The sequence below is a fragment of the Zonotrichia leucophrys genome, chromosome Z (genome assembly GCF_028769735.1).
Source record: "Zonotrichia leucophrys gambelii isolate GWCS_2022_RI chromosome Z, RI_Zleu_2.0, whole genome shotgun sequence".
Lineage (NCBI taxonomy): Eukaryota > Metazoa > Chordata > Aves > Passeriformes > Passerellidae > Zonotrichia > Zonotrichia leucophrys.
This window is the reverse complement of record NC_088200.1, coordinates 7,797,979-7,821,919: the sequence shown is the minus strand read 5'-3', so window position 1 is coordinate 7,821,919 and position 23,941 is coordinate 7,797,979. Positions and strand designations below refer to the sequence as shown.

The 23,941-nt window shown below is 38.7% G+C and overlaps 1 protein-coding gene across 14 annotated transcripts in view; it reads left to right on the top strand.

The window, feature by feature from the left end:
- Positions 1 to 23,941, top strand: part of UBAP2 (ubiquitin associated protein 2) — a 119,843-nt gene that overhangs the window by 12,722 nt on the left and 83,180 nt on the right. For 12 of the 14 annotated variants that reach the window (XM_064735240.1, XM_064735238.1, XM_064735237.1 and 9 more), the window contains exons 1-6: positions 7,812 to 7,878; positions 8,842 to 8,981; positions 12,879 to 12,956; positions 14,539 to 14,649; positions 18,557 to 18,710; positions 20,421 to 20,498. In XM_064735240.1, coding sequence (XP_064591310.1) covers positions 7,824 to 7,878; positions 8,842 to 8,981; positions 12,879 to 12,956; positions 14,539 to 14,649; positions 18,557 to 18,710; positions 20,421 to 20,498 — 616 coding nt within the window. In that variant the 5' untranslated portion in view covers positions 7,812 to 7,823. Of the gene's footprint in view, positions 1 to 7,811; positions 7,879 to 8,841; positions 8,982 to 12,878; positions 12,957 to 14,538; positions 14,650 to 18,556; positions 18,711 to 20,420; positions 20,499 to 23,941 lie in introns of those variants that run through there. The other 2 variants (XM_064735236.1, XM_064735234.1) reach the window with 1 other exon arrangement.

Genomic DNA, 23,941 nt, shown 5'->3' with positions numbered 1-23,941 from the left:
TTTTAGAGGCTGATCAGGTATAGGCTGTTATGTCAGAGCAGGTAACTGAAGTATCCATTTCTAGCATTTAATAGCCAAAGCCAGCTGTTCTCAGTACTTATTCTGGATTAGCTTTCTTAGTAAGTTGGTTTAAGAGTTTTCACTTGTTATTTAACAGGGTTTTTTTTTGGTTTTTTTTGGTTTTTTTTGTGGTTGCATGCATTAGTCATCTTGTGAGTACAAGGTAGCTGTTGATTATGATGGTGGTGGTAAGTGGGGGTGATCCAGTGAAATGTTTTTTGGTTTTAAGTGTTGTATCTTACAGTTGGTAGTGTTGACAAACTGGTGGAAGCCTGAGTGGTGTGTTGCCCGACAGTACAAGCTTTAGCTCTCTGGAAGTGTCCTGCTGACATTGTCCCAAGAAGGGCAGGAACAAGTGGTTTTGAGACAAATCAGTCACAGTTAGCACAGGAAGGTCATCAACCCTGTGCAGCTTCAGTGGTGTACTTCAATCTTATCTGAGATATTTTGGCCACTTAAGTTTTTTTTTTGTGTTGTAGAATTGATGGCTTAACAAGAGTGTGGCCTGAGTTCTTGTGTACTTTCATGTATTCTTTGAAGAGAACATCTATAACTTGTGTAGTTAGTACTTTGCAGCTGTTTTCTCACCTCCATATATGTGTGTGTGCCCTGAGCCCACCTGGGCTTTTTGCTGACCCCAGAGTTCATCTCAGGCTGGAAAGCTTTGCAAATTACTGCAGTCTGAAGAGGCTTTGCTTTGTGATTCTTTTAGTGGAGAGGGCCGTTCAAAGAACTTCCAAGTCACTCAGCTCTGTTTTCCTCAATGATTTCCTCCTTTCTCCCTCGGAGGGGATGTTGTGAGTTTTAATGAGCTGGCAGAGTAAACAAACCTTGTCAAGGTGGGGCTTTTGAGGGAATGGGTGGATGTTTAATTGTGTTATTCCTCTAAAAGTGAAATCCATAGATGACTGGCAAAAGTACTGAATATTCAGCTGTGCGTACAAAATCATTGAAGATTGTTATGGGTGAATAAGTTGCTTTGGACTAGTTTCAATCTATTTTGATGTCTGAAGCTGAATGTAAACATACAGTTCCGTAGCTGGGGGAAAAGACTATTTTGGGTTAACATAAGCTGTGTCAGTGTGGCTGTGCTGACGTTGCTTATACCCTCCTGTTCTTTGGGTAAAAGCACCTCCAAATCTTAAATATACTCTTCGCTGCAAGTTACTAACTGGATGCTAACAGGTATCTGAGAGGTTGAACATGAAGTGTTCCTCAGTAAACGTGATAGAAGCCTCTTTTCTTCCAAGATAATTATATATTCAAATGTATACTTTTCTTCAAAACTCTCCTGAGAGGTTGGTTTTTTTTGTATTGCTTTTAAAATACCTGTAGGGAATTGTTTCTAATTTTTTTGATTGCATGCGTGGGCTTGACCAGGATCAAGTAATGATCTACTGGATCCCAGAAAAACAAAATATATTTCTACCTGTGCTGTAATGGTGCCTGTCTACTAAAAGCAAGTTCCCCCTTCCCTCATGAACTTGATCCCTGTCCCTCTTGTGAGATTCAGCAGTTGTATAGCCACATAGTTTTCCACTGGATAAGCTTGTTGAACTGACTGATTGTTTTGTTTTAGAGGCTTTAGTTTGCTCCTGGGTGAGCCTGCTGAACCGACTCCCTCTGCAGCTGCAGGATCATTAGCCCAGTTGAAGGAAAGGAGCAATATTTTGTGGTTAAGGAGTGGGGGAGCAGGCATGCCATTTCTGGTGATTGCTCACAGTTGTGTGGTATTAGATGTGAGCTGATACTTGATTTTAATGGAGCAAACTGTTTGGGTTCTGCCCAAGCTAGGGATTGAACTTCAAGTGAATATAGAACCAGGTCCCAAAGGGGAACTAAAACTCCAGTCCAACCATGGGTTTTTTTGACCTTAAGTGTGCTCAGCCACCCTTTACTTGCTTGAGAGACGTCAGGAGGGCTGTGTTGGTTCTGGTTGCAGAGGATGATGATTTTCAACTCTGAAAAGCCTGCTAGTTAGTTGGTTTTTTTTTTTTTTTTCCCTGGCTGTAATAAACCTTTTTTTTACTGAATACTAGTTAATATTTTTTCCAATCCTCCTAGTTAATGCAGTGATTTATTCAGTTGGAGTGTCTAGAATCCCCCTGATGGTTGGTTGTCAAAGAGAATTCCTGTTTCCTATATATTTCATTTTTTCATTTTTATTTGGGCCAGTGCAGCTTTTTTTTTTTTTTTCTTTTTCTTTTTTTTCTTTTTTTTTTTTTTTTTTTTCCCTGTTTTGGTCCTGGTAGGTTTGGGGTTTTTTTGGTATGGTGTGGTGGGGGTTTTTTTGGGTTGTTTGTTTGTTTTTTCTTTTTTTGGTCTCATGGCAACAGCTGTGGTCTAATCTCTGTTACTGAGTTCTGATAGTCTGGAGTATGGTGCTTAGAAAACAATGTGCAGTTTGTCTGTGTCTCTCTGTTCCTTGCAATTTCAGTATACAGTTAATCATAACTGTTGGTAACTAGTGCATTTTGCAGGCCCTTGCAAGCATGGGCCCTATGCAAACATATTAGTTCAGGGAGCAGAACCTGATTCCTTGTGGATACTGATGTCTGAAACATAAGGTCAAGTTCTCTGAATGTTTTAGGACATTCACTGCCTTTGATTGTCCAGAGTCACTCAGGTGCATACAGACGGCAGTGGAGCTGGGTGAGTTTTGCTAATCAGTTTTTCACGAGTCTGAAGATTGACTTGGCTGTGTGGAAGATAAAAGTCCTAGGTGGAAGTTAGTCAGACTTCTCTGATTTTGATGTGATTGATTGTCTTACCTATTTTATTTTTTTTTTTGTAAATATCAGTTAAAGTTGCATTTCTTCCTTCAGAAATTTCTGTATTAACAAGGGTATATGTTGCCTCAGAAGCTTCAATATTTTTAAAGAAATTATGAGGACAAGTCTGCAGGATGTCTGTTGAGTGTAGCTGGTAGATTTTGCTTTAAACTAGAGAATCACCAGTATATACTGAAATATGAAGCACATCTCTCAGTCAGACACACTGGGATAATAGGAAAAAATAGAGGATTTAAAAAAAATTAATTATAATACCTAACTTCCATGGTTGAAACATGCTCTACTGCTGGAAAATGTGTTGTGTTCAGTCCCTTGTCCACATGATACTTTTGGCCTCTGAATATGTGACCAGCTTTTACCTAACTCCAGTCTTTTGAGGAGGAACACTTGCTCTTCCAAAACTTCTACCAAGTGCTGTATTTTATTTGTAAGACATCTTTGTGTATTTCTTTGTCTTTCTTTGCATAGCATATGATTAGGAGTACTAATCCTTAAAATAAATTCTTTTTTTCTGGTATTAAGGAGAAATTTCTGATTTTTGCAGATGGGAACATGTTCTTAGCTAGTTATACATTTGCCTAGCTGGATAATTGTTTCAAATAACAACTTGGAGGGCTTTCAAAAGATGGGTAAGAATAGTCACTTGGTTATTGGTTACAGTTTGTTAACATGGCTTGTTTATGTATTAGTTTGTGTTTGTGCTGGTACTCAGACTGTCCCCAGCAATACTCTTTCCTTGGTAAAACATAAGAGCATACAGATGGTAAAGTTTCTCTCTCCTTTAGTGTTCTGCCAGTGATGCAGACCAGTATTTTTCCTATTTGCCATACAAGACTGTAAGATGAGACGTGAATCCTCCCAGGATCCATAAACTCACGTTCAGTGTAGTTGCTTGGGGCAATACAGACCCTGAGCCATCAGCATGGCTCCTGAGGAACATCTGACTCCTGCAAACTCTTCCTGTTTCAATCAGCAATAAAGATGGTGAGATGCTCTGGACAACAGCACTCAGGGGAAATGCATTACATCGATGCTTTGCAGACGTAATTTTTTTCTGCTGTTCTTTTTCTTCCTGCTCATGTAATCCTACAGCTGGAGCAGTAAAATCTGAGCTTGCTGTGCATATACAGTAGTTATGTCCTCCTGAGGCAGTGTCCTGCAGCCTTTTCCCAAGCCTGTCACAGTGAGAAATCTTTCACTGGTAGCTTTATATTTTGAATATAAAAAAGCAATCACATTTTTAAGGTGTTCAGAGAGGTCTTTCCATGGTTTATCACAACTCCTTGTCCAGGAATCAAGAAAGTAACTTACTTGAGACTGCCTCAGGAAAGCAATTGAAACTGCAGATCTTTTTTCAACTGATGGAAGTGAATATTTAACTTCTAGAGGAATCTTGAAAGTCAGTTGCTGTTGCTATTGCTGTGTCTGTTCCTGGAAGTTCAGTAATAGATTTCCTGTATCTTGGGGGCTTGCAACCATGTCAAATCAACTTTTGTCCTCTGTATTTCTAGGTTTTCTGATTTAGAAGTCTAAAAGGCTTAGAGATTTTGCTGAAGGAAGATAGAACAACATATCACAGAAAACATCATAATAGCTTTAAAAACCTGCTATTTTTATTGATATGTGTTCAATTAATCTTTGATTATTTGCCTTTCTCTTTTCCTTTTAAAATCCAAAGCAGAAACACAACTAAATGTGTTGGATAAGACAAGGGGTGAAGACTTTGGAGGTGGGGAATTTGGTAGTTTTAGGAAGGGTTAAATGATAATATTTTTGTTACTGCTTTTTTAAGCTAGAGTAATCCTTGCCATTCCATGTTACACATTTCTGGTGCTGCAGTTGTAGTATAGGTCGTTGGTCTAAAACATGCTGTACAGACAGAAAACTAAAACAAAAGACTGAGAGTTGAGGTAGCTTTCATCATAGATTCTTCTGTTGCTTTCCATTTTTAATGGAAATTTTTTAACTGCAGTCATAACTGATGATAAAGGCATTTTAAAATGTTAGTTTTGTTTGGGTTTTGGTTTTTGTTTGTTTTTAAATTAGTAAAGACAACCTTGGTCTGTGGGTACTAGGTTATTACATCAGTGAAAAAAGTTTAGAGGAATCTTGTGCATATTCATTAATTGTCATGAGAATGCAGGCACTTCTTTATACAAGAATTTCGGGAAGCCCTCTCTTTAATACTTTCTCCTTTTTTTCACTAGTGCTCTGTACTAGGATATAGAAAGTGATGAAAATAGTATTAGTTTCATTTAATATTTTATATGTTTCTTCAAATACAGCTGTTTTGGTTACTTATTAGAATTGCAGCGTCTGCAAGGTCAGGTATTAACTGCTGATGGGGGACTTCTGCGCTGCACCAGATGCTGACATGGAAACTGAAGCATCTGCTTGCCTGAATATTTTTTTAATCTTTATTAAATAGATCTTAATTAAGAGTTTTCTTCTTCCCAGTCTCAAATCATATTTCCTCATTTGATCTACGGTTAAAATTAAGTTCATTAGTTTGTGATATCCTGCTTATTACTGTGACAGCAGCCTGCCAAACAGACTTGATGAAAACGACAAGATGGAGAGAATAAGAAGCTGCTTTGTGAGCAAGGAAATGTTCTTGTTCAGCCCCATCTAATTAATTAATAATATCCCACTTATGCTCAAAACTGTTGTCACTGTGATAATTTGGAGGCAGTGCCTCCCTGACTCTGCAGTAGGTGTGGCTGGCGAAGCCTCAGGCACGTGTTCCTGCTCAGGGCAGTGTCTTGAGGTGGAGCACAGCCCTCCAGCTGCTGTGTCTGGACACTGCCAGTAGACAGTGGGAGCCAACTTAAGAGGAAGTAAAATAACAGTATTTTGAAAGTTCTCTTTTTATCAGGCTGCCAATTGTGCTTTTAAGAAGGCTAGATTATGTCTGGTGGATTGTAGCATGTCCTTGTTGGCTTGTTAGGGACTGTCAAACTGAGTGTGGGGTTCCACACTTGCCTGAGGCAAGTACAAGTCCATCCTGCTGCCTGTGCCTTTGCTGGCTTTTTTTTTTTTTGGGTTCTAACCTTTCAAATAGTGCTGCTCATGTACTGCACAATCAGGAGGATGAAGATCTCCTTTAAAAACCCTGTTAAGCTGTTCAGGTTGATTGAGCTGTTCCCACAGCAGCGTGATCTTTCTGGGCTATGTTGTCTCCCAGGAGTGTTTCAGCCATTTGTGTGCCTACCTTTTTTCTTAAAGTATCCTTTTATCTTGAAGAAAAAGTATGGCTTAAGCAAATGGTGGGAGACACATGCTAGGAAAAGAAGAAGAGACGCAATCTGCATGAGGAACCACAGATTGCCTGGCTGCCAAAGAGTGTAGGGTGTAGTTCAGCATGTGCTTTGCAAACACACAGAAAAAAATTAATGTAAGTGTCCTGCTGTCCTGTCTAAAATATGAATCATCCATCATACTTTCAGTTGCTTTGGTGATATTGGGGGAAATCACAGTGACAGAAATATCCAAATTCCTAGGTACCATAATAAATATGATGTTAATTCAGAAATTATGAACAAATTGAGACCCAATGGAGTTATTTTCTCAACAAATCTTAAGTTGCAATGGGCTGATTCTAGACAACCATATATGAAACTATAAGCTTGTCTTTCAGAGAAGTTAGTTCTCTCTTGTGTGCTCTATTCAGAGTATTTTGCATTGCTCATTGTGCTAGTTTGAATTGTGATAAGCAGTCTGAATCCTTGGAAAAAGATCCCAATGAAACAAAAAGCTAACTCAAATGTCATTATTAGTCTATATAAATTGAAGTTTTTGGTTGTTGTCAGTCCAGTCATCAAAGCTTATAAAGCAGATTTTAACATAAACAGCTGAAATAATACTACTGCAGACTCAGCTTAAAATGTCCATATGTCTTTAATGTATCAGTGAATGGCCATGAGCTGATAGTCAGTGATAAATGTTCAATTTGCTGCCCAGAGCATCTCCACATCCACTTTATACTTTGCTGCATTCCATAGAACATGGTGTCAGTAGCTCAGGTAACTTTTTGTTTTGGCTGTATCTGGCGTTCTTGTCAGACACAATGCTCTGAAGGTCGGTGTGTTCTGGGCCTTAGAACACAGTGCACTTAGATTGCTTTAAGACACTGTGACATAGATTAGCTTTGTTCAGTGCATTCAGAAAGTTGTAGAAACACAGTATTCCAATACAGATTATAACTGCAGTCAGTTCCTGATCAAGTATATTTCTTATGGAAATACACTTTCCTCTCAGACATTAAAGCATTATTGAATGCTTTAGCTAGTACATAATTAAGTTCAATGTCAGGGTTCAATTTTGACCAATAGAAGTGTAATTTTAAAGAAGAGATTTAGGTGATAATGTAGTTAATTGTCCTTTTGATTGTAGGTAAGGCTCTGGAGTATCATAAATTGGTATTTAAACTGAAGCATCTCATTGCAGCTTTAATTGTTTAATGTGCATTACTTGTGACTGTCAGTGGTCCCAGTCCATGAGATTGCAGTGTGCTCATCTTCCTGAAGAAAGAGGAGACTGAGGGGGTCCTCATAGCAGTCTACAACTTCCTTATAAGGGGAAGAGGAGGGAGGAGAGGCAGATCCTGATCTCCTCTCTGTGGTGACCAGTGACAGGATCTAAGGGAATAGCCTGGAATTGTGTCATCGGTGCTTTTCTTCGATTATTGTAATAAAAGTTCTTCACCCAGGGGGTGGTTCGGCACTGGAACTGGTTCTCCAGGGAAGTGGTCACAGCACCAAGCCTGACAGAGCACAGGAAGTGTTTGGACAATAGTCTTGGACACATGGTGTGACTTTTGGGAATGGTCCTGTGCTGGGCCAGGAATTGGACTAGGTGGTCTTGATGAGTCCCTTCCAGTTGAGCTTGTGTAACTCTGTGGTTATTGTGCACTGAGCTCAGTGCTGGGCAGCTGTTGCCCTAGCAAGTTTTGTGCTGAGGCCTGCTCATATAATGGAACTGCAGCAGAAGCACTTTGCTGTTTGTTTGTACGTCTCCTTCTGCCCAGGTACACCTCTTGCAAATTGTCCTTACTTGCAAAAATTTTCAGTTTTACTTTCTGACCTTTTGGGGACAGAAACCAGGCAGTTGAACGTGAGCATTCTAACCATTTGAAAGATCTGTTGCAGTTGCCATAGCTGCAATAAACCATGCTCATTGATTAGTCCTGTGCTAAGTGCTCTACAAACAGGGGGAATAATAATGTCTTGTTTCAAAGTAATTTTAGTACTAGAGAACAAATAAGTATGAAAGCTGAGAGCCACAGATGGGGTAACAATGATGTGGGGGGTGGATTTGGGTTTTTTTTGGGGTTTCTCTGTTGCCATACAGCCACAGTATGTTTAAAGCAGGCAGGGTCACAGGTAGTTTTATAAATTGTTTCTGTAAATATGAGGAAGAATAAAGCAAAAGTACTGGCTTTAGAGGCTGGATTTAAACCTAATCATAATAATTTCTTTTATAAATGAAAGATGAGAAGCAGAGTTGGAATTGGCCATGACCTCCATGAATGTGCAGGAAAAGCAGTTTTGTTAGTAGGGAAAGGAGGAAGTATCTAGTTCATGAATACGATTTTTGTGTAGTGTTCTGAGTGAATGTGAGTGCAGTTAAATTCCAGGCATCAGAACTAGACAGCAGGTATTATAGAAAATTGAGTGGTGCACCTGGAGCTAAAACTTAATCAGAGTAGCTAACAGAAGTCTGTATAATAAATAACTAGAAAAAGCTGTGAGATCTAGAAGTACAAATTGACACAGATTCCAGTCAGTGGATAAAAAGGCTTTCTATCCACTGCATTTCCCCTTTTAGTGTTAAAAACTGCAGTAAATCCAAAAACAGTGTATTAAAGCTGCTTTCTCATGAGTCTCTGTATAGAATTGGTAGTAAAGGCAGGAGTTCAAACTATTGTACTTATGTTATTTGGTTTTTGAATCAGTATCTACCTTAACTCATGCTCTTTTTTTTCTTTCAGATTTTGTATTTTGTACATACATTGTTTTGTATATACTGTATAGGATGACTTCGGTGGGCAGTGAACGTACCCGGGGCACTCGGGACAAAATGCAAATTTCAGCCGCCCAGCCAACACAACCACAGAAACAAGTAGTGCAGGTATGTGCTACTGTATCAACTTCTTTGACTTGAAAGTGAGAATGTAATGATACAAGTTTCTTCCTTGAGTCAGTAAAAGCTAAAAGAAGATGGGGTGAAAATACATGGTTTATTTTGGAAGATTATGCTTGATTCCTTGCATTAATTGCTCAGTAATGCAGCACAGTGTTAAGTTATTCCTGTGTTGTCTTTAAATGAGTTTTGTGTTCTTCAGCAATGTCTCCTATCACTGAGGAATTCGATGCCTGTGTCAGGATTTCTGTCCTGTGACCTCACAGTCCTCAGATCTCAGCTCTTCTATCTGCCAGCCTCCTGATGCTAGATAATTTCTGATCAAGGGAGAAATTTGAATGGGCAGGAGAAGCTTCGTTAGATGCGTGTTGTGATCTACAGCATGATTCAGTGTCTCTTCAAGTCACAAAATCCTAAATTTATTGTGCAATGACCCCACCGAGTGAAATGGTCATCCCCTAGCAGACTAAAATTTTCAGTATCTGTTAGATGGATATTAAGTTTCACCCTACTGCTACTGATTCTTGGCAGCAGTAGTTGCGTGCTTCTCTGGGTTACAAAGAGTGCAGAATGTTTCTGCTTCTGGCAACTCAGTATTCTCTTGACAGATACATCTCAGAATTAGTCTGGTTTCAAAAACTGTCTCATTCTTTGCTGGCTTGTGTCCATCAGTCTGGAGGTGATACACACATGAGCTCTATAGAGAACTACTGCCTTCTGTTGTTTTTTGGACTAGTCTTTAATATGGAGACCCTCTTGCTCTGTTTTGCACAGTATTAATCATGTGACCTCAAACCCTGGTCATATCCTTGAGCTACAGCCCTTGGCATAGTGTGATTCATGCTAATGTGTGGATTTAGATAGTGACTTTCAACAAGTGAGTTGAATTTGTTTTTTTTTTTAAATAAGGCTGCAGGAGTATAGTGAGCAGCCTGGCAAAAGTGGTGGCTTCCCCTTTTCCAACATTTTGCAAGACAGCACTGGAGTGGTTTGCTTGATTGGGTTTCCTGGTTCGAGGTAGACATAGGCAAATAGGAGGAAGTCCCAGTGAAAATCTGCAAAGATGGTTGTTAGACTGAAACTGGAGAAATGAGGGGTGGCTCAGGGATCTGGGTGTTTTCAGCCCACTAAGACAAGTGTGTTCTGTTCAGGTACCTTATGAAAGGGTATAGGAAAGGTAGAAACTAACTATTCTCAGAGGCCAAGTGGCACAAGCTCGAACAGTGGTAATTCCTGCTCTTAAAAGTAAAAAAATATTACTGTGAGTATGTTCATGGTGTATCCCTGGAGGACCTTTCCAAACTATGGGATTCATTGATTTTAGACGTTAAGACATTTTCTGCATTTTGTCCTTTTATCCTGCCTTTGGCATAATAGATACTGGTTCGATCACTTCAGTGGAGAAGGTGGTTATTTCATACATAGTAGTTATGTTTTAATGCTCCATATATTTGTTGAGATACCAGATGAACCTTTCTGCTTAGTCAGTCTTTGCAGATCAGCAGAAGTCTCTGGATTTACCTGTTTAATCACCAGTGATTAATTTTTTCTGAATGTAGAATAGTATTTTCCCAAATGGATACTCCACTGTCATAATATCACATTGATCATATGTTCAGTTATTTAACAAATTACATCATGTTTCTACTACATTGCTTCTGGACAATAAATGTGCCTTTTTATTGTAAGATGTATGTCTATTACTGTCACTTAATCTTGGGTTTGGCACACTTCTGTTTTCTGGTAGTTTGAAGCTTTTAGTTGAAAATTTCTTCCACTCTTCTACTGAAAAGGTACTATATCTTGTAAGGTTGAGTAAAGTTCAGGCTGTTTTGAAATACTACTACTTTCTTAGTCACAATTAAAACTTAATTATACTCTTGGTTAGGATGCTAGAGCATCCATTCGAACCATGGTGCCTTCAAAATAAAGAACCACTACATGAAGGAAAGGCCAGAATTCTTTGTGACAGTGGGCTGATGTTTTTGTAGTCATCTGGTGGTTTTTGTTGTTTTCTTTTTTGAATCATCAGTTCCATCTAGGTGTAATCCACTGGCATAAATATGAGTGGTATTGCACCTACAAGTTTTTAAGCTCTCTGCTTACACAGGAGAACTCAAGATGCTGTTACATATTCGTAATTCTACTTGAATTAGTATGTTTTTGTCTTCTAACGTGGGCTTGAAGAAAACATTTGTTTATGGAAGAAATAAATCTTAGTGGATTCCTGATTTTTGGTAAAATATGCCATCGTATCTCTACAGAAGTTATATTGTCTGAATGTCTTTGCTCTGGATATCTTCAAAGAAAATCTCTTCACTTGCTTAAAAGTCTCAGTGTGTCTGTGAAGGCTATAATCAGAGTGAGAAAATGGATCAACAAAACTTAAATTCCTGAAGAAAGTAGACATTTTGGTTCTGCTGTCTGCTGAGTTCTCAGCAGTCACCAAGAAAAACCTCCTTTGCTCAGAGCACCGCACTGACAGGGTTCTGTGGAAGGTGGAACTGGGGAGTTCCAGAGCAGCCCCTTTTACCCAGTGGAGTGACATACGAGGCTGTCAGCATGACAGGCTGAAAAGGTGAAGTAACCCGGAGTGTACAACTGTTACAAATGCTAATTCTCTTGGAGCATTGTCTCTGAGCACAGATGTCACTTCCCTCAAGGAACTGTGACAGCTGCAGTAACTTTTCAGCAAATAAACAGCTGGTGGTGTTTGTTGGAGTAATTTTTAGACTCTTCTCAGCATTTGTGCTTGGTGGCCTCCTCTAGAACGTGGATTTGTGGTAAACTCTGGAAGCCAAACAGTCTGACTCTGATTAGATCTAACCTTGTGAGGCACAGAATTTCATGTGTGTATCCTGTGAAGTGGGATGGCAAAAGGTGAGATTGAGCCAGCTTCTTAGGGTGAATCCTTTCCATCAAAAATTCCAGCAGATGAACTGATCCCACTCGAGAAAGAAGAACCTCTGCAGGCTCAGCAGCTGCATAGTGGGTCCTAGCTCTCTTCAGTATCAGCTTTCTCTATGTGCAACAGTAGCCTCTTCTCTTTGAGCAGAAGTCAAATGAGGTCCAGGATCTTGTAGTGCACACTGTTCTTTGGTATTTTCTTGGGAGTAGAGTTCATAGGCTGCAAATGCCACACTATGAAGTGATGTGTGTGATGTGTTAGAGTCGTTTCTCTCTCAGGGGCAGCCGTAGTGTGTTTGGATTTTTTGTACTTGACTGCATCTCCTTTAGTCTCAGCTTTTGTGCAAGTTGCCAGTGTGCATTTTTGTCCAGAAATGTTGCAGAAGCACCAGGTACTTCATCAATAGCAAGTTGCTTTACCAGTTTCCTGAGACCAGTATTCACTTGTAGAAAAAACCAGTGCAGCTGTTCATGGGCAGTGTTTTGAGACATGACCCAGGTCTTTTTAAGTGCTCAATAAAACTACAGAGTCAGATTGTTGTTGGGAGAACTGTGGAAGGGGATGGAAGCAGGGATCATCAGAGATGCAGTTAATTTAGATATACTATTGCCAGCTTGTTACAATAAAACTCTTAATACTGGAGTAGTAGATCTTAAATCAAAGTGAAAGCATTAATGTAGCTAAAATGTAGTCTTCCCTGGTCCTTCTGTGGTATTATATGGTAGTCTTGTCAGTACAGCGACCTTTAACTGTATTTCAAATAGATTAGAATTTGTTAAAATTGCTTCTATCCCAAATAACATTTAAAACTATAAATGGGAATGGACAAGATATTGATCCCTCCCCCACAGCATCTCTGTGCTTGTTGTGTTATGATCTTTTTGAGAACCCATAGGAAAAAGCAAGGACATTGGGATGTATTTCTAAAAAGTATAGTTACCTTTTGTGTACTTTATTGGATATTATCTTTTTTTCAGGCAACAGCAGAACAGATTCGCCTTGCTCAGATGATCTACGATAAGAATGACGCAGATTTTGAAGATAAAGTGAAACAAGTATGTTTCTCATTGGTACAAATTTTTTTGTCCCTTAATAAAATGTTCTAGAACTGGCTTCCATTTTGAGGTAGAGCAGCTGTTTCTGGGTTAGATGAAACTTTTTTCAGAAAGACATAAGTTTAACTAAGAAAAGGTGCTCTTATTGCACTGTAAAGTCTTTTTACAAGAAATTTTGTGGTAATACAGCTCTGATGGTGTAGTTTTCAGTGTAGGAAACTATGTAGACAAAGCTTTGTAGACAAACCCTTAAGCCAAACCTCGTTTGTGCTGATGTCTCTTCCTCAGTGTATCTCTAGTATGGTCTTGATGCTTAATGATTGTCAGAATAAAGAATGCATTCAGCTTGTCCTGAAGTACATGTGAGAAAAACATCACCTGTGTAAGCTGAGTTTGCTAATATCTCGGAAGTTTTTCAGGAAAAGTAAAAGTCTAATGATAGCTTAAAGATAAATCAAGGTGTTACTTTAAAAAATAAATAATCTTACCTCACAGATCTGTGTATGCATTAAAATTATAGAATTACAGTGTATAAATGAAATCTCTCACTTCCTCTACCATGGTGAGTGTTGGGTGTTAAATAATCAACCTTTCATTATCTACTTACACCTGAGACCATTAATTCAAGCAGTCCTGACAATATGGGTGTCTCTTGTGGCTATTGGTGATTTTGTCTTGGTGAATACATCACAGCTCATGAAGAACCTAGGAATGCACCCAGGAGGGAAGAATTAGCTTGAATGCATAAATGCAGCAAAGGAGCAGATTTCTTGGTTTCTTTTCATCTCTAAAACTTCCTCTGAAGCACTGTTAAATGCTTTTTGTTGTTCTTGTTACAAACTAGTTCTGTTGCCCTGCCAAAAATGGTATCTTTTGCTTTGTGAAGCCAAAGGACCCTCATCAGTAGTGCTTGTGGCTGTGCTGGTGGGAAGGAGATGAATTAAGTTCTGCATAGAATTTTTTTTACCTTCTGTGTATGTATTTCTAGCTCATGTAGGTTTTGTTCTTTAGATGAATTTCCTGAATGGCCTGTGACACATACTCTTCGGGATATACACCATGAGTTCAAGGAGCATAATTCAGAACTAGATCTCCTTAATCACCTTTGTGACTCTGGTGTGGCCTTATGCTGAAGTGGATCAAGGGAGCTAGTCTGTCTGAAAGATTGTGTATTTCTTAGTCTGGATGGTTTTCCAGGCAGATCTGTTCTCTGCCATGCCTTGCTATATGTCTTTTCTCACACTGGGATAAAGAGGAGCAGTTTTAGTGGAGAAAGAGATAGGATGATACTGAAACTATTGTTGTCCTTTACACTTAACTGTTGATCTGGCAGCATTTGCTGCAAGCATACAGAACAGAAAAAGTGTGAAAGAGTACTTCCTTGATTACCAATTAATTTGTGCTTCTTCCTCTCTTGTCTGAATCCCAAGCAGATCTGTACAATGCAGATTACTATATTCAGGATATTAGTTTTACTCTGACATAGTAGCTATGCACTTTGTTGTAATTTGTGGTCATACTAGATCTTACTTTCTTATGATGGTAATTTAGATATTTTAACATGTCTGACTTTTACTGCCAGCTTATGGAAGTGACGGGGAAAAACCAGGATGAATGCATAGTGGCACTACATGATTGTAATGGGGATGTGAACAGAGCAATCAACATACTGCTGGAAGGAAGTTCAGACACAGTAAGTTTTACTTCCATGTTAAACTACGCCTTCTGTCTGCTGTGATTTTCAACTTCTAGAAGGACATTGGGAAAGTAATGTTTCACAAATTTTCAATTTCCGTGTCTCCATTCAATTTCTTTTGGAGGAAATGGAAACTAGGGCAGCTTCTCTACTGCATGCATACCTTGGGGAAGGCTGAATCTGGAAAATGTTGTGGGTGTTCAGCTGGTCTATTGCAGAGTTCCTATGCCTTCATTTATATACAGCAGTTTTGACTCTGCAGCAGAACTCAATGCTCCCTCAGACACAGGCCTGTTTCTTGCTGCAAGTTTTGTAGTTTGTACCTATGATCAGCTCTGGCCGGACTTCACCAAAGTTGGTTTAGACTTCTATACTGGAGGTGGAGCTGTGAAGTGATTTCACCTTTTTTTCTCATCTGTGTAGACCCTCCTGAGGCCTGAGACCATTACAAAGGTCAATCTTTGTAAACCCAAGGGCAGGCAGGTATTTTAAGTTATGCACATTCCATAGGTGTGGGTTGCCAGTTTTGAAGTTGGAGGAGGTGTCCACATCTGCAAGTTGCATTGGTAATGCTACTTATGGCAGGAAAGGATGCAACAAGTAGTTGCTTCTTTAACTGTGTTGCTCATTTGCATGACTTAATTGAAACACAGGAGGAGGAGACTAAACTGTGTGTATGCAACAACAAATAATTAGCTTAAAAAATTGCACAGTGGAATTTTTTTCTCAAGAGATACTAAGAAAATATGTTTTACTGCAGTTGAAGTTTTTGCTGGAGAGATTTCTTACAGTTTGTTTTTAAATTAGTTTCTATCTCATCCAAATTGGAAAGGTAACCTGGACTTCCTTTCTTGGTGTTGAACACTCAGTATTTCCTGTGATTTGTCAGGATGTGTACTCTGGTTTATTGTTAATGAGGAAACTCACCCCCCCCACACCCTTAATCTGGGACACACACTATTTTGACTGAGGGAACTTTCTTTTCTATCTCCTTATCATTTTTTATCAGAGTTGAGGTCTTCTAAACACAGAAGTGTATGATATTGATAGACTAGGAATAGAGGAGACCATTTCACTTAAATCTGTCTGGGTTATATGCTGTGTTCTCTCAGACTTACCATGTTTGCCATTTTTTAGTTGAAAGTAGTTTTCTGATTGATAGAGAATATTAAATCCTTTTTTACTTTAGCAATTTGTTACAACTGATCATGTCATAGAAAAAGCTTTCTGAACTCATTCATCAGCTACAAGTGATACTGATATGTTCTGCACTTTTGACAAGTCCTTCTTAACCCACTGTTCTCTGTAGACAAAATACAACTCAGAAACAAATATAGAGAATTTGAAGGAGTCAAGGAAGAAGGAGTATTAATTGATGGGTGAAAATTTTTATTTTTGAAAGTTTGTGGGCCTCCAGTTGGAAGGATTTGTTTTAAGGACATTATACTTGAGAACAGTTTAAGCATGGATTTGACATAAAGTTGTAAGCTGAGGTACTACACATTCTGAATGAAGATTTTCAAATCTCTTTTTCTAGTCTCACTCTACTTTGATGCACTTGCAGTTTTTTTAAACTTAATTTGAAAGATATGTCCATTCAACTGAAGGAATTTGAAGAGTAAGGAGTGATAGTTAAAATGTCTATTTATAGTTTATTTGTTACTCAGCCAATTTTGTATTAGTCTTTTTTTGTTTGTTTTGGGGGTTTAAAGGTGTGATCTACAAGCTGTAAGTGTGTGACTTTGTAAAGACTTTCCTTTTGCAGCAGTTGTAGCAGTCTGGCTTGGGCTAGTTAGAGGCTTGTGTATGAGTAGAGAAGGACATGGTTTCTTTGCCTAAGCTTCTATTTATTTAACTTCTTAAATCCATTTGATGCTCAGCTGTGTCTTACTTACTAAACCTTTGAAGATAGAACAAAACAGACCTTCCAGGTTTTTGTTCTTTCCATGTAAGAACAGGACAACAAGAATTATCTGTTACAGATTTTCTCAAAGGTCAGAGCCACTGCTGTCATTTGGGTTGCCTCAGGCATTGTCAGCTGAAACTTTAATCAGTTACCTCCCTCAGAAAGAGAGAGCTCAATGTGTGACAGATCCCCATGCTCAGAGGTAGCACCATCCTCTATTTTAAACGTCATGCTGACTTTCCTAAGGCTTTCCTCAAAATTGTATTGTGGGAAAGCATGGATCTGATGGTTTCGTGATCATCTTTTTACTGATCCTTCCTAAGTTATTTTGAATCTCACTCAGGAGAAGCTGCTTCCTCTTCATCTTTGCAGCCTTATGCAGTTTTGGGTGTTTCCTGAAATGGTCAAAGATATTTTGGCACCAACCCCATCAGTGAATTAGTGCGTTCTGAACTCTACAGACTTGGCTGTTCAGTTGTCAGTGCAGGTATCTTTCCTCCTGAGAGGTGTGTGAAGCACTAGGAATGTTTCAGTGCAGTTACACCAGCTGTGGTAGGTGATGCCATGTGGTACTTACTCGGGGAAGCAGCTTTCTGCCACACGGATAAGGTGGTGGTGTTCAAATGTGTTTAGTTTTGTACCTCTGGTCAGCTCTGACTGGACTTCACCAAAGTTGGTTTAATCTTCTGTACTGGAGGTGGAACTGCAAAGTGATTTCACCTTTCTTTCTCACCAGTGCTATGCCAAAAAATGAGACAGTAACAGTTCTCTTTGTTCTTATTCTCTCAAAGGAGACTTTGTAACACTGTGTTTGTAAACTGCTTTGTTACCTGCTTTCTTCCTTGCACTGGCTTCCCAGGCAGCTTGAACTGTCTGGCCATGGTCTGGCTCCTCTGGGCTGCTGAGTTGCAGTTGGTGGAATTGAGAGATAAGACAGGACTTAAAATTACTGGTAGACAACCTTTTTTGTTTGATGTAGGTACCTGTCATACGTCATACTTCAGTGCTTCACAACAATTTGTATGTGCAAATATTCTGATATTTAATGTCTTATTTGAGCTGTAAGCTCCTGGAAATGGGGACATACATGTAAACCTCCCTGCCATCTTAATGATTTGCAAATAATACCTTTTCTTCTTCTTACTTGCTTTGCAGCTATGGCTTAATAGACTAACCATGGAATTGCATAATATATGAGTTGCTGAGCTATCCTTGGCAAGTGTTTTAGTAATTTTATTTTCAACTCCTACAGATACTCCTGTGGAGCTTATAACGTCCTTGAATTTATTTTGAAACTGAGTTTAAGATTAAAACAGAAGCCTGATATTTTGACCTTCATCCCGTGTCTTGTTTAGACATACCTTTTCCTGTGTTTTGCTATGTTTGATGGTTTATAGCTGTTAAGAGTGGATGATCTGGCTTATCATCAGTTCTCCCAAGCTGTTGTTTTGCCATTCTGTCTTCTGGGGCTTAAATTCTAGTGTGCCTGGATGAGAAGTTTTTCTTTTCTGTTTGGTGCTTTTTTTTTCCTCCTCTTAGGCCAGATACTTAGTCTCATCAATCTTTTGTTCAATGATACTTACAAGGGTTTTTTGGTTTTTTTCTTTTTCATTTCCCTGGGAGAAAAAGATAGCTTTGTTCATGTTCCCATGCTAGATTTATGGATGTATTTGAGAGGAAAACTGTTGTGTGCCTTGCAGATGTTCTGTGTTACAATAGTTCCAGTCTTCCTTGAACTAATAAAAGTCTATTACAGCCAGAAATATTTGGGGTTCTCATATTCCCTAAAACAATCAAACTTAAAAACCTTTTTTTTATAATCTCTTTGCAAAAATACAGCCTGTCTTTCCATTTATATCAGTGTCGTTTGCATTTGTGACATTATGCAAATACCTGGGTTTTTTCCATGGACTTGGAGGGGTGTGGGGTAGAAAGTGTGCATTGAGAGGTGTCTCCTCCTTTTTGACTTTTGTGTCTAATTCTATTCTACCCAAATAGACTTCTTGGGAGACTGTAGGGGGAAAGAAGAAAAGCCTTGGAAAGGAAGGTTCAGAAAACAAAGAGAACAGAGAGAAACGAGGGGACAGAGAAGTGAGTCGCGGACGGGGAAGTTCCAACAGACGGGGAAGAGGAGGCAGCCGTGGACGAGAGTGTACGTATAGGGCTTAATTTTTAAAGATTGAGACGCTTTTCTTGCAGCTTGAACTGAGTGAGCTAAGAGCGAGTGCTTAATGGAGCAAAGTCCGTCTGACTGTAGCTCAGCGTTGAAGGGATCATAACTTGTTTGTGCCACAGGTATGCTTGGTCTGTCTATGTGACTTGGTTTTGGGATGGTCTGTATACTTGTTCAGAGACACTCAGTGTAACATAAGTCTCTGGTTTTGTTTGATTAATTGGTCTTGTACAATTTGCTGTTCTTCATGTAAGTTTTAGAATTGACTCTTTGTAAGTCTGCATGAGAACAAGTATGTTGCTGCACAGCTGATACACTTTTTTATTTCTTTTAATGAAAAAATTATCCAGCTTTGACTCCATCTCCTTTTATGAGTGGGAGAACCTGAAGATGTTCTCATCTTCTCATAAGGGGAATGAAAACACTGGGATGATTATTAATCTCTAAATATATTTCTCACATAAATCAACCAAAGGTGAGTTTCTGCAACAGAGAAAATTCATTGTTAGTTGAAACATTGAAAGCTTTGCTACAGTTGCAGTAATACATTGTACAAAGGCAAACTGATGTTTCCAAGTTAGAGAGAGTCACAATAGATCATGATCGGATACATGTTGCTTTTTTTAGCTAAGTTTTGTCAGCATTCTCAAAGCTGTGCGCATTGTCTGTATTGGCTGTTTGCCACACTGATGGATAAGAAAAGAAATCAGAATGGATACAATATGTTTAGCTTTGCACTTATAAGCAGGAAAAACATTTACAGTATTAGCCAACTCATGTTATTCATAATTGGAAGATATTCAACTATTGTGCCAATATAGATGCTGTGAATTTTTGTAGGATAGAGTAAAGTCAAGATGAAAAACTGTTAATAAAACATGGAGCTGGACTTAGAAAAGTGTATATTAAATCAATCAAAATGAAAGCAAAGGGCAATTTTTTTTTACTAGACACAGATGCTGCCTTTCTCTTTTTGTAAACTAGAATTAAAGAAATTTCAGGTGGTTACCAAATCTTGGTTTTTTTCTTCCCAACTTTATATCCAAGCATTTTTGGTTTTATTGTTGCTGTTAGGAGAAATGCAGTACAAAGTCTCAGCAGTGAGTGTTTCAAGAGGCCAGTTTTATTGGAGTTTTTTTTCTCCTTCAAGTAGCCAGCTGTATTTCAAAGCACCTTGTCGCGAGTTTACCGCAAACCACTTAGGTTGCAGACCTTTTTTAGTCCCTTACCTTCACCCAGTCATCATTGCTTTAAATACAGAGGAGAAGTCTGTTTCCATTCTTCTACAGGCATGCAGTATGGGCAAAAAGGAGAAGAGTTGGTGTTACTGGTTATCGTTTATTTTTTCACTGTTGTCAACCAATGCATTATCTAGGAAACACAGAATAAGGCAGCTGTATTTCCTATCTCATTAAATAGTGTAGGCTGCAAAACATGGCGCTTGTAGAGGTTTGTCTCCTGATGGACTTTTCCTTCTTATATTTTGCTTTCTAATTGTCCAGTACAAAGGAAACAAGGAAACATAAATTGCTTCTAGCAAGGCCTCAAAGAAGAGGGGTAATTGAGATCTGTTGACCATCCCACTTGAAAATTTTGCCTTTTGTTTTGAAGGGTTCAGGTTAAGCAAATGGCTGTATTGTCTCAAGTAGCAATCTCTAACTCTTCTCTTAAGCTGTCCTCTCTCCACAGTTAGAGCTGAAGAGAATGGAGTGGACAACAATCAAGGAGACAGGCCTTCAGACCGTGGGAAACGTGGCCGTGGGAGAGGTGAGATGGTGGCATTGTTGTGGGACTGGTTCTGCTTTCGTGTCCTGAAAAGGAACTCTCCCATTTGTTTCTTTAAATGCTTCTTCTTAAGCATTTTTTGTTTATCCTTTGATTCCATATGCACTTCAGCCACCTTGTGCTTGGGTACATCCCATTCCCTTACCCTTTATCATTTCTTGGTGTTGGAACAACTTTAAAAAAATTGACGGAGATCACTTCTATGGTAATTTCCTGTGTGGCAGGCAGCTGTGCACTGGCTATGGAGAGCTGTTTTCCCAGACTGACTCATGCCAGCTTCCTGTGAGTGGGAGTGTGCTCACTCAGGGTTCCTCAAGATGTACTTCAGCATCAGGAGAGCACAAGATTCCATCTGTATGGCTCTTGGGGAAGAATTTGGTGTACCTTTTCTTGTAGCATTTCCTTGCGGTGTCTCTGGTTGTCAGGCTTGCCTTCTGCTTTTGGTAGCCAATCAGAGAAAGAACAAGCCACCTTAGAGACATTTTGCTATGAAAAGGAATTCGACATGGAAGAGCTGATGAGAACTGTGGGGAAGGAGTACTGTGGAGTTGTAGGTACAGCTCCAATCCTGTCATGTAGAGGAGGTGGGATAATGGATTGGATGTGGAATCAGGTGATATGTATTTGATTTGGATTTTCACTGGTTGCAGTGGATAGAGGCTTGTTTTTCCTTAAAGTTGGAGGAATGAAAATAAATAATCCATGTATGGTGCAGATTATGGGTGGATGAGTGTATTAAATAAGTTAAATTGACGAAATCTATAGCAGAACTAATGTACTTAGTAAGTACTGTCTGACTCAAGAAAAATTCTGCCTTCAAAGGACTCCTTTCTCTTTGGAATGTCGGGTAACAAGGCATTCAGAGACAGGCACATCCAGCTTCATTGTCTCCAGATCTGCATCTTGAAGGTGTACAAAGATGCAAAGAAGTAACTTCCAAAGGTTTGTGTGTGAGAGTGCCTGTTAATCAGCAAAAACCCAATGGTGTGTGCAGAAAATTAGCTCTGCAGGACAAGGTGTGGTATAGGTCACAGCTATGATTTTTGATATGTTAACAGTTTACACTTTCAGTAGATAGAATGTGAGTCTTGCAGTTACTTATTTTATAAAATAATCCTTTATTTTCAGATTATAATTATAAAAGTAGGACTTTTTAAAAATGGTTCAGTAAAACTTAGATATTAATTTCATATTCAGTGGTTTTTGCTTTAACCTTACAAACCATACACTGCTTTTGTTGTCAAAACTGTAGCTTTCTAGATGAATATTGTATATCTCAAACTTCATAATCATATCAAAATGACCTGTCTAACTGAAGAAATAGAAACTGAGTTTCTAATAGAAAAATAGAGTTTCTATTCACTGGCTTCATGTACACAGTATTACTATATGTCTCTCCTAAAGATTTTAGACTGTACTGTGAGCAAAGTATATTAATGAAGTGTCTGTGATAAACCTGTTGGCCAATTATAGGATCATTATATTACAAGTGTGTGTATTCCATGGTAGGAAATACCTGATTAATTTTACAGTGCAAACCCTTGAAATCCTCAGGAAGTTTTAGAAATCTGTGTAATTCGGTTCTTATAATTTCAGGGATACGCGGCCTTCTTTCTTTGGATATTAGTAGAAATAATAATAAAAAGCTTCCTGCCAATTTATTTTGTAGTCTTTCTTTTCTGTTACACAGAATAGTGAAATGAGAGATAACACAATTCAGCTGAAAGTAAACAGATTGCTGGTAGTCACCACAGAACCCATTTTTAGCAATGTTTCATGCAGTGTGTGTGTAGAAATCTAGGCACTGGATATGAAATAAGGGGTCAGTTAATTATCTGAACAACACACTATTTTAAGCTACCTTCTCAGGCAGGAGTTATCTTACTGGCTGCCTTCTAGGAGATTTGCTGGGCCATCATATGTATTACTCCTTCACAGAATAAAAACATAATTTAAAAAAATGATAAGCAACTGAAAATGGCTAAAATGGGATTGACACAGAGGTGATAGTGTGCTGTTCACTGAGAGGGAGAAACCTTTATACTGGATATTTCACATTTGGTGTGTAAGGCTCTAGTTTAATCGGACAGTAGATCTTCCATTAATGACCGTGTCATGTTCCTTGTAACTTCATAGGGTAGTAGGTAAACAGAGTGCAAACACCACTGTGTGCTGGTATGCAGGGCGTCAGGGATTTGAAGCATATACAAATTATTGACTGATTAACAGAATGTAAAAATATATCACAGCATATGTAACAGGACACGTCTCAGCTATAATTGCTCTAAGCTAAATCTTTGCTTGTTAAACTAAGAGTGTAGACTTTGTATTGAAGTCAGGGAATATCTTGTTTTAAGATGCCTTCTCGTCTGTGCTTCTTTTTAGAACCGAATTTCTTGCATGAACCTAATTTAAATGTAAGAAATACAGTAATGGTGATGAGTAGTAATTGTATGAAAGTGATTATATTTGTCAGTTTAGCCAGGATTTGCGATTGTCTAGAATGGAATCTCCTGAAGAAATTAAGGAGGCAGATGGTTATGTGTTAGGATTATCAGCTATAGAAACGTTTTCTTATTTGTATTTTAATCACCTGTAGTGTTGTATACAAGTTGACAAACTACAAGCATGGGTTATTTTTAAGCTGCTGTTTTTTTAGGGTTCTTGCATCTTCAATTTTAAGTGCAGGTCTGATTCTCCCAGTTCCTCTTCTTCATATTGAAAAGGATGCAGAGAGAAAAAAAAAGGGTGTAGAGCTAGAAGGCTTTTGAAGGTACTGGGAAGTCTGCAGTTATGGGGTGTAGGGGACAAGTAGTGTAGGATTTTTCTGCCTGCAAGAGAGGACTGTGTGCATGTATGGTAGAGCTCTGTTAAACTTCTGTGGGGTCATCAGTTGATCATGCCAAGCAAGTATGCAATAGAGAGAATATGAAATGAGATCAGCAGGTTACTGCTTCAAGATGAACTTAAAGAGTTGGTTCTTCATACATGAAGTGAATCTAAGAACTCCTTTCAGTAAGATAATGTGGTGCAGGAAATGTATACATAAAAAGATTTGGAAATTTCATCCTAAAAAAGAACCACAGTCAAGAAAAAGAAAAACCACCAAAGATTTTGTTATGTGTAAATTATTTTTTACTAAGGAAGTCAAAGCCACAAATAGTTGAAGATCAGGAAAACATCCAAAGAAACTACACTGTGATTTCAGTTCATGTGCTCTTCCCTGGATATCTAATTGACCATGGCTTATAAAGGAATAACAGGTAGGTGGGCTTTTGGGCTTTTTTTTTGATTCAACATGGAAATTGTTATAGACTGAGGTATAGTAATTCTCCTGGTTTGCAAAGGCAAGATAGATTTGTTGCTTGCGCTTCTGTTTATCTCTTTACTTTGTTATTCCAGAACAACATGAGCATTCCATAAAT